General features: G+C 37.0%; 1 protein-coding gene across 1 annotated transcript in view; it reads right to left on the reverse strand.

The window, feature by feature from the left end:
* The window catches only part of UHRF2 (ubiquitin like with PHD and ring finger domains 2), a 71,823-nt gene that overhangs the window by 16,083 nt on the left and 40,042 nt on the right, over nt 1-15,698 (reverse strand). The window contains exons 5-8 of the mRNA XM_018052010.1: nt 10,527-10,636; nt 8,514-8,700; nt 2,964-3,087; nt 2,459-2,566 (exon numbers count right to left, since the gene is read on the reverse strand). Of these exons, the coding sequence (XP_017907499.1) occupies nt 2,459-2,566; nt 2,964-3,087; nt 8,514-8,700; nt 10,527-10,636 (529 nt within the window). The remainder of the gene's footprint in view (nt 1-2,458; nt 2,567-2,963; nt 3,088-8,513; nt 8,701-10,526; nt 10,637-15,698) is intronic.

Consider the following 15,698-nt stretch of genomic DNA (forward strand, 5'->3'; position numbering starts at 1 on the left):
TTCAGAACTCCTCATTTCTCATCTTTCATTATGGTACTGTTCCCTAGTCAAGTCAAAGTGAAATTGTTAGTCGCTCAGTCATGTCTGACCCTGCAACCCATGGACTGTAGCCCACCAGACTCCTCAGTCCATGGAATTCTCCAGGCAAGAATATTGGAGTGGGTTGCCATTCCCTTCTCCAGGCGATCTTCCGGACCCAGGGATTGAACCCAGGTTTCCTGCAATGCAGGCAGAAACCCAGTCAAGTCAGACAGGCAACAGTTATTTCAGCTTCATTTTTTTGTATTCTTCAAACCCATCTGGTTGTAAATATTGCTGATTTGATTTCCTAATCTTCTCAAATCCATCATTTTCCACATTCACTGATATAATTCTAATTTGAGTTTTGAATACTTAAAACATTCCCTTTTACAGTGCCTCCAGCTTTGTTCCTTCAAATTCCTTCTACCCATTAAGAACAGAATAACCCTTTAGAGAACAAATCTGCTTTTAACTTTCAACTGCTTAACATGTATTAAATGGTCATAATAGTATATCAAGCCCAAGTTAAGTATTATATGTTACCTTCTCTCAACTGGGCTTCTACTTCCTTCCTCATCCTTATATCCGGTTTCTTCTTTATGGAGTTTATACATCTAAGCCCAACTACTCAGTAATACTCAAACATAGCACTCATTTTTAGTTTAGTACAATGGGCTTACTACATTTCCCCATATACCTTTAATTCTGGCTCACTTAAACTAAGTGTCACTTCTTCATGTACTTCAAACTCCCCAAGAGAAGTATTCTATTCATTTGTTTATTACACAACTGTTCTCAGAGTAAGGCAAACTGAAATCCAAGTCTGTAAAGTGGGCTGGGTAAAGAGGTATATTAGAAGTCAATGAGAAGATGGTAACAACAGAACCTGGATTTAGGCCTTGGAAACACCAAGTACTTTAGAAGCAAGGACCATCTGATTCTCAGCTTCATGAACAACCCCAAAAATAAATCTGTGCTGAATCTTCCCTATTTCCTAAACTGCAAATCTATCCTTCTAGTTGCTCAAGTCAATGGCTTCAAAGTCATCTTAGACTGTATTAATGAGGTTTTTAGAATTTGGGAACGAATGACAGGTACACAAAAAGAAAAAAAAAAAAAAAAAAAAAAGAACAAGACAATTAAGTGGGAGTTGGTGATGGACAGGGAAGCCTGGCATGCTGCAGTCCATGTGGTTGCAAAGAGTCGGACTCAACTGAACGACTAAAATGAAGTGTATTTTATAATTTTTATTTTATATATAAATATTATCAATAATGCATAGTATAAAAAATAAATATTATTGTACAGGCATACCTCAGAGATATTCCAGGTTTGGTTCCAGACCACTGCAGTAAAGTGAATATCACAACAGAGCAAGCCACACGAATTTTCTCAGTTCCCAGTACATATAAAAGCCACTATTTATACTATATTGTAGTCTTAAGTGCTTGATAGCATTATGTCCAAAAAATGTACATATCTTAATTTTAAAATGCTATCAGAAAAATGGCACCAATAGACCTGCTGGACAAAGGGTTGCCGAAAACTTTCCATTTGTAAAAAAACACAGTACTTGTTAAACTAAATGCCTGTCTTCCACAGAAAGAGGTTAACAAAACCAAAATACAGACAAAAGCCATGTTATTTAGCTATAAGGAGGTAAATTCAGAACTTTAAAGTGACTGTCTTTTAGAAACAGAAAATGAGTGAAAAGAGTAGGTTTTTAAAATATAAATTATACACTAATACTCAACATTTCAAGCTAAGTATATGTATTACATTATTTTAATCATAAAATTTCATCAATGTTCTAAGCACCAGCGCTATTCAGCTCTTGAAAGTTTAGAATCCCGTCTAACTGGAAACTAAGAGATTTTTTTTTTCCCACATTAAATTTTTCACAATGAAAAAATTATCTTTCTAAAGAAGAAATTAGAAAACTACAAGAGTCTTCTTCAAGAGAAAAAGGGAAGTAATCAAATCCTTGGATTGTCTGACATTTCCTCTGACCAGTATCTTAATATTCACTGAGAATTATTGCCAAAGAAAATACTGTCTAAGTGAGCTTCCTTGCAGATCAATAACATTAAATGAGAACTTACTGCATGACAGAAGATCTATTTCAAATATTGCATTTTTTGGCAAGGAAAATTCTTCAGAATACTGAATAACAACTTTAACGAGTATAACAATAACAGAAAAATAAAACAAAGTGATACAAAGGCTTAGATGATGCCCAAGTCCACAATGTTATGTTCCTCTGTCTGCTAAGCTATGAAGAAGTGCCTAATCATCCTACAGGAAACTGTTCATTTTAAAAAGTGAATGCCATATGATACTACCTACGTTAGTTCACTTAGAATAATTAACACTAACACTGCTACAATGTGAGGTATACCCAATTTTACTCTTTTGACTAAGCCAATCTGAAACATACCTGAACTCTAAATCTCCAAGTTGATCCAACAGGAACTCCAGGAATAGGTCCATAATGATTGGAAGGAACAATAGTACATTCTCTAGTGCGACCAACACAGGCCATTCCCTACAAGGTACCAAACAAGTTGTTTGAGAAATCAGTTATTTTAAATCTTAAAGAAAGCCCTTAATCTCCATAAAACGCAAATAAAATAAAACCGTACAATTTATATGATTAATATTTAACAATTTTTTTTTCCTTTTTTGGGGGCCACACTGCTCAGCATGCAGGATCTTAGTTCCCCAACCAGGAATCGAATTCACACCCTTTGCAGTGGAAGAGCAGAGGCTTAACCACTGGGCCATCAGGCACATCCCAACAATGTATATGATTAGTCAATATTGTTATTTGTTAACATTTCAGATTATCACTTATACCACTACTACTACTGGAATCGAAACATTATAACTTGCATTACAGTTATAAACATTATAGCTAGAAAGAAAAAGAATTCCTTCTTTACCCTGCCCCAATCTCTTCGGCTTTCAGTACTAGCTGATGGCATCTTGGCTTTCTTTTTACTCATCTTGAGCCTTTCACCAGCCTTTACAACTTCACTAGAATCAGTTTTACAGGAAGGACAATACCTTCAGAAAAAGAGAATTTTTATAATATCATATTAATGTCAATAACAAATAATGGCCTTTCTAGTTTAGAATAACTTTTAAGATGTGTAATACTTAGTGCATATTAGAGTTTCGGTTGGCATTTCAGTACTAAACTTTCCAAAATATTTACACGATTAAGCTTGCCATTCTTTTAGAGAACTTAATATTTTACTATCAAATTCAGTACACAAGCCAACAAGGCTGTCCAATCCAAATGGCACCATAAACTCTGATCTTATCACTAATTCTCAGAGTAGACATCATTCATTTGAACTTTTTACCATTAAAACAAAAATGGTAAGAATAGATGATTCTAGACTGAACAATGAACCATGGCAACTGATGTATCTCCCATCTGAACTGGTTATTAGAATTTTCAAAGTAAAAAATCTATAGCCAATTATAACAAGTATACTGGATTAAAGGATGTTTGGCTCTAGCTCAATTTTAATTCTCTACAGTTGTTTATCTTTTATCCTATTTGTGGCTGTCACTCTACTGTAACTTGGGTTGTTTGTTGTTGTTTAGTCACTAAGTTGTGTCCAACTTTGAAACCCCATGACTGTAGCCTGCCAGGTTCCTCTGCCCATGGGATTTCCCAGGCAAGAATACCAGGGTGGGTTGCAATTTCCTTCTCCAGGGGATCTTCTTGACCCAGGAATCAAACCTGTGTCCCCTGCACTGGCAGGCAGATTCTTTACCACTGAGCCACCAGGAAAGCCCACTGTAACGCATACATCGTTATAAGCTGCCTTGTTATCATTTTTGAAAAGCAAAGCATAAGTATATATACATAGAATGAAATGGGGCTATTTTTGAGTCACAAAGAAATAGAAACTTTGGGTATATCCAAAGATCAACTTGCCATTCCACCCATTAATCTTAGATTTCTTGTTCTATATTTTCACAAAGATGATATCTATACCCACTAGTTAATTTTGAATACCTAATTATGAGATGTTACATTTAACTACAGACAAGATATATAGACAATTCAGATCTTGAGAAAATTAGCTGGGCAGTGAGACACAGAAATAAATCCAAGGCAAAATTATGTATGATAAGGCAATGAATATTATCAAGTAAAATCCCTACTAATCTGGAAATCAGGAACACTTCCAAAAATTAATTTGTGTTAAGAAAGACTGTTTTACCTGATATGCCAACCTTCTAACTATAATTTTATCAAAGATTTTATGGTGAAAGCAGGTATCATCTCTAATGAGAAAATGAGCTCAGAGACTAAATATCCAGACAATGTGATTTGGAGAAGTAGAAAAGATGTAAGGTTAAGGACCTCAATATGAATGTAGAAATACTTTACAGAGTAATCTAAGAGTCCTCTAATTATAGTCATCCCTGGGATCCATCTCTTTATCAGGTTTGTTATGAGTCCAGGTACTATTTTGGCACTGGATAGGGATAAATGTTTGTGATTAAAATATTTGCAAATAGTTAAGGAAAACTAGCACACACAAGGAATCAATTTCAGAAAATGTTAAGTGCTATAAAGGAAATATAAAGGAAATACCTGGAGTAAAGGAAAATTTGGCCTTGGAGTACAGAATGAAGCAGAGCAAAGGCTAATAGAGTTTTGCCAGGAGAATGCACTGGTCATAGCAAACACCCTCATCCAAAAACACAAAAGAACACTACACATGGACATCACCAGACGGTCAACACCGAAATCAGACTGGTTATATTCTTTGCAGCCAGTGATGGAGAAGCTCTATACAGTCAGCAAAAACAAGACTGGGAACTGACTGTGGCACAGACCATGAACTCCTTATTGCCAAATTCAGACTAAAATTGAAGAAAGAAAACCACTAGACATTCCAGGTATGACCTAAATCAACTCCCTTATTATTATACACTGGAAGTGACAAATAGATTCAAGGGATTAGATCTGATAGAATGCCTGAAGAACTAGGGATGGAGCTTTGTGACATTGTACAGGAGACAGGGAGCAAGACAATCCCCAATAAAACTAAATGCAAAAAGGCAAAATGGTTGTCTGAGGATGCCTTACAAATAGCTGTGAAAAGAAGAGAAGCAAAGAGGAAAGGAGTAAAGGAAAGATATACCCATTTGAATGCAGAATTCCAAAGAATAGTCAGGAAAGATAAGGAAGCCTTCCTCAGTGATCAATGCAAAGAAATAGAGGAAAACAACAGAATGGTAAAGTCTAGAGATCTCTTCAAAAAAACTAGAGATACCAAGGGAACACTTCATGCAAAGATGGGCACAATAAAGGACAGAAATGGTATGGACCTAACAGAAGCAGAAGATATTAAGAAGAGGTGGCAAGAACACACAGAAGAACTATACAAAAAAGATCTTCACAACCCAGATAATCACAATGGTGTGATCACTCACCTAGAGCCAGATATCCTGGAATGCAAAGTCAAGTGGGCTTTAGGAAGCATCACTACAAACAAAGCTAGTGGAGGTGATGGAATTCCAGTGGAGCTATTTCAAATCCTAAAAGATGATGCTGTGAAAGTGCTGCTCTCAATACGCCAGCAAATTTGGAAACCTCAGCAGTGGCCACAGGACTGGAAAGGGTCAGTTTTCATTCCAATCCCAAAGAAAGGTAATGCCAAAGAATCCTCAAACTACTGCACAATCATGCTCATCTCAGATGATAGTAAAGTATTGCTCAAAATTATCCAAGCCAGGTTTCAATAGCACATGAACTGTGAACTTCCAGATGTTCAAGCTGGATTTAGAAAAGGCAGAGGAACCAGAGATCAAATTGCCAACATCCGGTGGATCATCGACAAAGCAAGAGAGTTCCAGAAAAACATCTACTTCTGCTTTATTGACTATGCCAAAGCCTTTGACTGTGTGGACCACAACAAACCATGGAAAATTCTGAAAGAGATGGGAATACCAGAGCACCTGACCTGCCTCTTGAGAAATCTGTATGCAGGTCAGGAAGCAACAGTTATAACTGGACATGGAATAACAGACTGGTTCCAAATGGGGAAAGGAGTACATCAAGGTTGTGTATTGTCACCCTGCTTATTTAACTTACATGCAGAGTACATCATGAGAAACGCTGGGCTGGATGAAGCACAAGCTGGAATCAAGATTGCCAGGAGAAATATCAATAACCTCAGATATGCAGATGACACCACCCTTATGGCAGAAAGCGAAGAAGAACTAAAGAGCCTCTTGATGAAAGTAAAAGAGGAGAGTGAAATAGTTGGCTTAAAATTCAACACGCAGAAAACTAAGATCATGGCATCTTGTCCCATCACTTCATGGGAAATAGATGGGGAAACAGTGGAAACAATGACAGACTTTATTTCTTGGGCTCCAAAATCACTGCAGATGGTGACTGCAGCCATGAAATTAAAAGACGCTTGCTCCTTGTAAGGAAAGTTATGAACAACCTAGACAGCTTATTAAAAAGCAAAGACATTATTACTTTGCCAGCAAAGGTCCGTCTAGTCAAAGCTTTGCTTTTTCCAGTAGTCATGTATGGATGTGATGCATGCTAAATTGCTTCAGTCGTGTCCAACGCTGTGCAACCCCATGATCAGCAGCCCACCAGGCTCTTCTGTCCATGGAATTCTCTAGGCAAGAATACTGGAGTGGGTTGCCATTTCCTTCTCCATATGGATGTGAGAGTTGGACTATAAAGCAAGCTGAGCACCAAAGAATTGATGCTTTTGAACTATGATACTGGAAAAGACTCTTGACAGTCCCTTGGACTGTAAGGAGATCCAACCAGTCCATTCTAAAGGAAATCAGTCCTGAATATTCACTGGAAGGACTGATGCTGAAGCTGAAACTCCAATACTTTGGCCACCTCATGCAAAGAACTGACTCAGTGGAAAAGACCCTCATTGCTGGGAAAGATTGAGGGCAGGAGGAGAAGGGGATGACAGAGGATGAGATGGTTGGATGGCATCACCAAGTCAATGGACATGAGTTTATTAACTCTGGGAGTTGGTGATGGACAGGGAGGCCTGGTGTGCTATAGTCCATGGGGTTGCAAAGAATTGGACACGACTGAGCAACTGAACTGAACTGACTGATAAAGGAAATACATCAGGGTTAATGCTATTCCAGATGAGATTAGAAGAGCCAAACCTATCAAGAGTCCAAGCAAAGAGCCATTAAGTGTAAAGGTCCTGAGGCATAATAAGGAATGGTATGTTCTGAAGAACATTAAAAGTAGGCAGAGGTCGGTTCACAGACGGCAAGGGTTTAGATCTTATCCTAAATTCAACAGGAAGACATTAGGGGTTTTAAACAGGTGAGTATTCTGATTCAGGATTTAGATCATTCTGCTGCTATGGCAGGAAGGATAACTGGTGAAAGCAAGACGACTAGCTGTGCATTTACTATGGAGTTCCTAGTGACTCCGCTGGTAAAGAATCCACTTGTCAATGCAGGAGATGCCAGAGATTCAGGTTCAATTCCTGGGTTGCAAAGATCCCAGAGAAGGCAATGGGAACCCACTCCAGTACTCTTGCCTGGAAAATTCCATGGACAAAGGAGCCTGGCAGGCTACAGTCCCTGAGGTCGTAGAGTCAGACACAATTGAGCATACATGCACACGCATAGAATTCAGGGTACAGATGGGGGCTGAGCTGGGTAATGAGAGTAGAACTGTCAGATTTGCTAATGTTATTGGATATAGAGTATGTGACGAAGGAGAAGCGAGAACTGAAATCAAATTCAGCTTTTTCCTCAATAGGTGGATGAGACAAAGATTTATCTTTATTATTATTATTATGATTGAGTGAGGAGTAGGATTTCAGTGGACATGTTTGTGGAAATCAAGATCTCCACTTGGAGCCACTTATTTTGTAATACTAGTCAAGCAAGCAGTTGAATACAGGAACATAAAGTTCAGGTAAGGCTGGGTCTGAAAATATAAATTCTGAACCAATTGCTTGGTATTTAAAGTCTCATCATTGCATGAAGCCATCTAGGGAGCACTTGGGAAAATAAAAGAGGGAAGTGGTAAGAGATACAGTGGGAAAAAATCTACTAAAAAACACTGTGCAAGGCTCTCTACAGTAACGTAAAGCGTCTGAAGCAAAGGAGTAATGACCAAATGTGCATTTTTGAAAGAACACAGACTCATATTGGAGAAAGGACTGGAGGGATTAAAAAACGGAGAGATCAGTTCAGAAGCTGTTGTACTAACTGAATAAAGGTACCAATGCCAAATAACCATTAGTTATACAATTTTAAGCACTTCCGTATACATTATGCAGGCCACTCGTCTAAGATGGACCGCATCTCTGCTAAGAGAAGACGTGTATCTCTCAATAAGTCCACCTCTTACATATCTGTATCTTTAGAAATCTTCTTTTGGGGTTTCAAATACATATTGCACATTCAATTCTTACTTAGTAACAACAAAAATTCCCTGATAATCATACCAGTATTCCTCTTCAGGGACCTTATCCAAAGGAGGATTCAGGCAGTAAATATGATAGGCCATGTTACATTCATCACATAGAACTTGCATGTTGGGTTCTTGTTTTCCACCACATACATGACAGGAGCAAGAACGGCATTTCTTATTTGGGTCTCCACCACAAGAATCACATTCAGGGTCATTTTTCCCTATTAAGAACAAAATTATAGCAAGCCCAGTCTTAAAATCATTTTTATGTCTATGAATCTTATAAAGAAAAACCCATGAGAAATAGCACACAGCCTTTTTTTTTTTTTTAACAAAAAGAACCATATGGAATAATTCAGTGCAAGACTTTAATATTCCCCAAATGTGCATCAAGATGTATAGGGGTAATGCAGTTAACTCATGGGGCATCGTAAGATATATTAAAATTTCCAGTGAAATAACTGAACAAAGTTGTTCCAAAATGGAAGTGTTAGGTATCATCTGTTCTGCAGATCCAAACCTTTCCCCAGGTGGACTAAACTAGGAGGGGTACACCTGTTAGAAGTCAGCAAATCCATTTTGGTTTTGCTATGCCCCCAACATACTCTTTATTAGTAAATACAGTACTAACAGTTGATTTTTTTTAATCTCACTTATCAATTGGTTCAGAATTCTGGCAACTAACAGGTTCCACTTATTGCCCACCCCTCCCCTGCCAGTCTCTCCCATCTAAAACCAAAATACTTTTTTGCCAAAATGTTCATTTGAAATTATAAAATAAACATACATACACAAAAGTCTTATAGTAATGCTCACTAACATCAAGTTAAATTTATAAGAACTATAATATAGAGATAGCCAAATATATTTAAAAAATGAAACTGCAGAATAAAGTTTTTATACAGAACTGTATAAACACACAAAGATGAATTATATAGATACAGAAAGATGTCTAGAATGACATGCTGTCAAAGGTATGTTTAGATTTCTGGTTTAGAGAGTTATCAGTGGCAGTCTGGCTGTGGCTCTGAAATGGTTTCCTTACACAGAAGTTCAAAGTTGTAGCTATAACATGATTAGCATTAGGCAAAGAACACATATATGCAGATATACTGACAGAGAAAACACAAGAAAAACCTAGTCAATTTTTCTTTTGTGTTTTACTGAGAGCAAGTCACATTAAACAAGTTTACTCAACAAGTTACCTTTATCCCTAGAATATAACCATACAATCATACACAGAATGCCTTCAAGTTCTTAATTCAAGTCTAGATGTATTAGCATTGCAGTCTCAAAAATGAGTATGGCTTAAACCAGTAACACGGAAGTCTAGTTATTAATCTGTTAAAGGACTTGTCTTGCTCTAATTCTGCATTACTGTGGTTAAGAAGAGGACAGGCAGGACACTTTAATCTTGAATATTTCTTTTGTCAAAATATATGAGACACTGACATCGACATATGGCAAAAGCTCAATGAATTCTTCTCCACACACACACACACATCAGAATTAACAGAGTATGAGACACTGTAACCTATTTGGAAAGACAGCAATTGAACTATGAAGGAAAAGACTTAGAATTTAGTCCTACCTTTCTTACTAACTAGCTGCATGAAATTACGTTACATACGAGATGAGGCTGCATTCTAACGATTACATAAACCATTCATTACCTCCCAGAAATTCAGGGCTCAACCAGGATTATTCTTCTCAGGCTCTACTAGTATAAAAATAAGGCTCATTTATTAAATATTAATCTTAAATGGCCACATTACCAAAGTGGGTTTTTTATCTGGACAGACTATAATAAAGGAAACATCAAGAAAATGGAAATAAAATGCCAAGATGAGAAAATACTCTTCGAAAACAAATTTTATCATTTGAGAAAAATCCATTAAACCAAATTGATCTTATATCAAAATGGTTGTCTTGAAAATAAATTTGTATGGTTTTTAGTTTTGTACTTCCTCAAAAGTCATTCCCTGGCCAGTCAAAATAGCAATCCTGAACAATACATGCAGTCTCAGCCCATAAGAAAGATCCATACTTAAAAACTTTCCATCTGCCAATGAAAGAGGATGGGCTCCAGGTTTCTCGATCTTGAAGATTTCATTTATGAATCTTATCTGGCAGTCATTTAATTTTCCTTCAGAACCCCTGTTTAAAAAAGAAGAAAGGTTAGCAAAATCTAAACCATATGCAAATTAGCAAAATATAAACCATATGCAAATAGTAATTAAAAGTCAGTTTCAAAACTCACTGAACACTACTAAAAATGGGGTAATAGCTATTCTAATCACTGAATTATTGTTTCCAGCAGTAGGAAAAGTCCAGTGATTAATATTTGAAGTTAAAATGTAACTTTAATATTAGGGGAAAAGAGATCAAGACTTAGATCATGTGGTGAGAAGACACCTATCTTGTAAATTTAAAGATACAGTAAAATGATACTCCCAATTGAAACAAAAGATTTAAACATATTTCCAATAAACATGCACGTTTCTGAGTAAACAGATGACCTCATTACAAAGAAAAGTCTTTCAAATACTAAGCCTTATTTTTCACAGACATATTTATAGCTATTTGCATATACTTCTTCAAAGTTTCTTGCTGTAACTATAGATTTATATAATTCTCCTTTTACTCTATCAACTTTTGCTTTATATTTTTGAAGATATACAGACTAAGAATACTTAAATGTTCTTATGAAATGTCTTTCTATCTCTAGTAACACATTTTGTATCACAAGGGTACCTTTGGTTTTTTGGGTTACTATTTGCTTGGTGACTTTTTCAAATATTTCACCTTTCTTTTAAAACTTCTAACAGAATGCAAACAAATGCAGAAAATTAATAGACAGATGTATAGTTTAGCCAATTAAAAGGCACATATCCTTGTAATCAACCAAGACAAGAGATAGGACTATCAACCCCCTTAGCACTTCACATCCTCCAAGTCAAAACCTCTTCACTCCCTCCCATGAGTCACTTTTACCTTCATTTTCTTCAATCTTCTCACCTGTCTTCCTCCCTAAGTATATGATATAGTTCTGTGTTTCAAAAACTAAATTCCCAATCTTTTCCCTTATAACTTATTGATGAACCCCCACCATTTGTCCTACAGTTTCCCCTGGTTTTGATTTTGATATCTGAATTCCCTAAGTTCATTTCAGTTTTTTCTGTCATTTGTGTTTCCAGTAAATCAGTAGTTGGTCTGGTGAAAAGGTCAAAAACCGTTGCTTTGAGGCATGTTTTTAAAAATGTGTACTGGAACACAGCTATGCCTATTCATTTATGTATTCTCTATGGCTGGTTTCACGCTACAGCAGCAGAGTTGAGTTGTGACAGAGACCATCTGGCGGCCAAAGGTTAAACTATTCACTATCTGGCTCTTTACAGAATAGAACTGCCGACCTTCTTCTCAATGTTTACTCAAATAGGTTCATTTTTTGAGTAAAATCATGTACAGGTCTATTTTCATCAGTAAGCACCTAATTATTTAGTTGTCTTTTCCTATGATGATAGCAGCCACAGATGCTCAACGACTAGATTAATTCACTGCTGCTGCTGCTAAGTCGCTTCAGTCGTGTCTGACTCTGTGCAACCCCATAGATGGCAGCCCACCAGGCTCCCCTGGCCCTGGGATTCTCCAGGCAAGAACACTGGAGTGGGTTGCCATTTCCTTCTCCAATGCATGAAAGTGAAAAGTGAAAGTGAAGTCGCTCAGCCGTTTCCAACTCTTTGCAACCCCATGGTCTGCAGCCTACCAGGCTCCTCTGTCCATGGGATTTTCCAGGCGAGAGTACTGGAGTGGGGTGCCATTGCCTTCTCCAGATTAATTCACTGGGGATTGGATAATGTTGACATTCTAGTTCTTTCACTCCCTTTTCACTTATTTGCTGAAATAATTCCATAAACAGAAACATGACCACATCAATTATTTGGTAATTCAGTGGTATAGCTCATATAACAAATACAAATGGAATACTTTTTTTAGCAGTGAAAAAAAAAAAAAAGCTCTCAAACATTCTATGCAGTTGACCAATCAGTTTCTATATTACTATGAGTTTACATATTTGAGGTGTTTCAATCCACTTTAGTTATTATTTGCCTTATTGATGGTCAAACTGTCTCATCTTCAGCCAATGGATTCTTCCAGTTGATTCTCAAATCTTTCTGACAGGAGTTTAGCAGTCTTTGTGGGCTTTCTTGTTTTCTGCGAGACAAGATGTTCCTAGTTCTTCTTGTACATTTCTGCCTCTAGTCTGTCCTATTATCTCCAATGAAGCCTGGTTTTTTAGGGGGGTGTGAGTGTGTGTGTGTGCTTAAGTCTCTCAGTCATGTCTGACTCTTTGTGACCTCATGGACTGGGCCCTGCCAGGCTCTTCTGTCCATGGGGATTCTTCAGTTAAGAATACTGGAGTGGGTTGCCATGTCCTCCTCCATGGATCTTCCCAACCCAGGGATTGAACCCAGTTCTCCCGCATTGCAGGCAGATTCTTTACTGTCTGAGCCACAGGGAAGCCCAAGAATACTGGAGTGGATAAGCCTATCCCTTCACAGGGGAACTTCCCAAGCCAGGAATTGAACCAGGGTCTCCTGAATTGCAGGTGGATTTTTTACCAGCTGAGCTATCTGGGAAGCCTTCTTTGAGGTGGAAATGGTTATTTCAAGCCCACAATTTAGGCACTAAAAAGCTTATTGCAACTGGACTGATTGCTATTTTCAGGTCTTTTTAGTGGACAAACCTACAAAATTGAGACCTACACATTAATACATATACAAGATACCTCATGAGATCATGCAAACACTTTCTGTTCAAATTCAGGACTGAAGGGAAAGTTGGCTTTTGACAAGGCAATTATTTATGTTTCTCTTTTCTTTCACGATCAGAAAATCCTAGTTCTTGAAGACAGCAGGGATGCCTAAATGAGAATGCTACAAGTACTTCTTTGCTTTATTCCATGTTACACATAAGACATTTTCACCAGGTGTCATTAGGATTATAGAAAATACTTAAAAATTTCTTTGCATATTTCTTCCATGTATTACAGTTACGGCTATAGTGTCATACCATAAATCTGTTACATACTACCCATAAGGCCATTACATATTATATTTTCTCCTTTATGTACCTCTTTTAGTCCTATTTCTAGATACAGAAAATTTAACTTCAAGTTAGATGGCACTCCAAGGTAACTAGCAGAAGTAAAATCAAGTATCTGAAAGAACCCAACTTTAGTCAGTCCAATAGCAATTTTAAGATACACCCTAATTTCACAGATGTTAAAATACAGAAAAGTTCATTTCAGATTCTATGAAATACTGTATTTCCTGAATATCTATTTAAACTAGTTCTTAGAACAAGGTCTGACACACAGCAGCAAAAACAAAAATCAAAGCATTAACATTCTAGTGGTATGACTGGCAAAATAATAGGCCCCAAAGATATCTGTTATCAGCCCAGGAACCTATGAATATATTACCTTACATGGCAAAAGGGACTTTGCAGACATTCTGAAGTTAATAACCTTTAAATAGGATTATCTAGATAGACCAAAGGTAATCATGGGGGAATCTTGAAAGTAGAAGAGCGAAGAAAGAGCCTGAAGAAGATGTGACTAAAAACGAATAATCAAAGATACAACTTTGTTGGCTTTAAAAATGGAGGAAGTAGGCCATAGGCCAAGGAACTGGGAGATCCCTACAATCTTAAAAAGGCAAGGAAATATATATTTTTTTCAGAGTGTCCAAAACGGAATACAACTCTGCTGATACTTTTAGCCCAGTGAATTCTGTAAGTCTTCTGCCTTACAGAACTGTAAAATAGTAAGTTGTATTATTTAAGCCACTGCTGCTGCTGCTAAGTCGCTTCAGTCATGTCTGACTCTGTGCGACCCCATAGACGGCAGCCCACCAGGCTCCCCCGTCCCTGGGATTCTCCAGGCAAGAACACTGGAGTGGGTTGCCATTTCCTTCTCCAATGCATGAAAGTGAATTCACTCAGTCATGTCCGACTCTTCACGACCCCATGGACTGCAGCCTACCAGGCTCCTCCGCCCATGGGATTTTCCAGGCAAGAGTACTGGAGTGGGTTGCCATTGCCTTCCCCGATTTAAGCCACTTAAGTCTGTGGTAATTTGTTACAGCAATAATAGGAAACTAATACAAGTAGGGCAAGAGAATAATAAATGTCAGGTGATAATCAGTATCATAAAGAAATTAAGTTAGACTAAAGGAGAATTTAAGTAACCCATGCCGGGTGTGTACGATTTTACATAGCATGATCAAGAAAGTTGTCTTTCAAAGTGATGTTTGAATAAAGAAATAAAACGAAAGACAAAGCCAGTCAATGAATACCGGTGTGGAGCAGACCAGTGAGAGGAAATGGTCAAGGGCACACGCTCTGAAACAGAAGCACGTCTGTATGATTAAGCAATACAAGGAGGCCAATACGATTGGAAGACAGTGAACTCTGATTTAACTTGATATAACTTGATATGGACATCAAGTTCATAAATCTGTAAAAATGGCACATTCAACAATAAAATCATCACTAGAGATGTTATGATAAACAAGTATAGATAAAATTTAGTAAATGAAACCCTATAAAAAAGACGCAAAATATGCTATGTATATTCATAGTTTGAGTGAGGTTAAATTTTTTTGCTATAGGATTCAAATTCTACTTAGGAAACTCTAATCTAGTATAATTTCATGTAGTATTAAGTATACAAGAGTAAGTGAACAAAAGTTTAAAAAATGGATTTAAACTCTAGACTTCTATTTTCTTCAAAGCTCAAATAGAAATGACAAGTGAAAAATAGAATGTGTTAACTAGAATTAGATAGTTTAAGCATATTCGCCTTTTGGTACTCACATTTAAAAAATGGATTTAAACTCTAGACTTCTATTTTCTTCAAAGCTCAAATAGAAATGACAAGTGAAAAATAGAATGTGTTAACTAGAATTAGATAGTTTAAGCATATTCGCCTTTTGGTACTCACATTAAAAATTAGAAACAATAATGAACTTTAACTCCAAGTTCCCTTATCAAATCTCCAAGGCAGATTAAAAATCATGTCCTCTATTTGCTTCTTCCTTTGCACCTTATAGTTCTATATAATCATTACAGGAAAAAAAAAACTTTGTACAAAGAAAACTCAGCCCCAAAGACCTTAACTGAGAAGTTCTAATAAACATTCAAGAAAAGGACACAA

Source organism: Capra hircus, chromosome 8 (assembly GCF_001704415.2).
Source record: "Capra hircus breed San Clemente chromosome 8, ASM170441v1, whole genome shotgun sequence".
In the NCBI taxonomy this organism is placed as follows: domain Eukaryota; kingdom Metazoa; phylum Chordata; class Mammalia; order Artiodactyla; family Bovidae; genus Capra; species Capra hircus.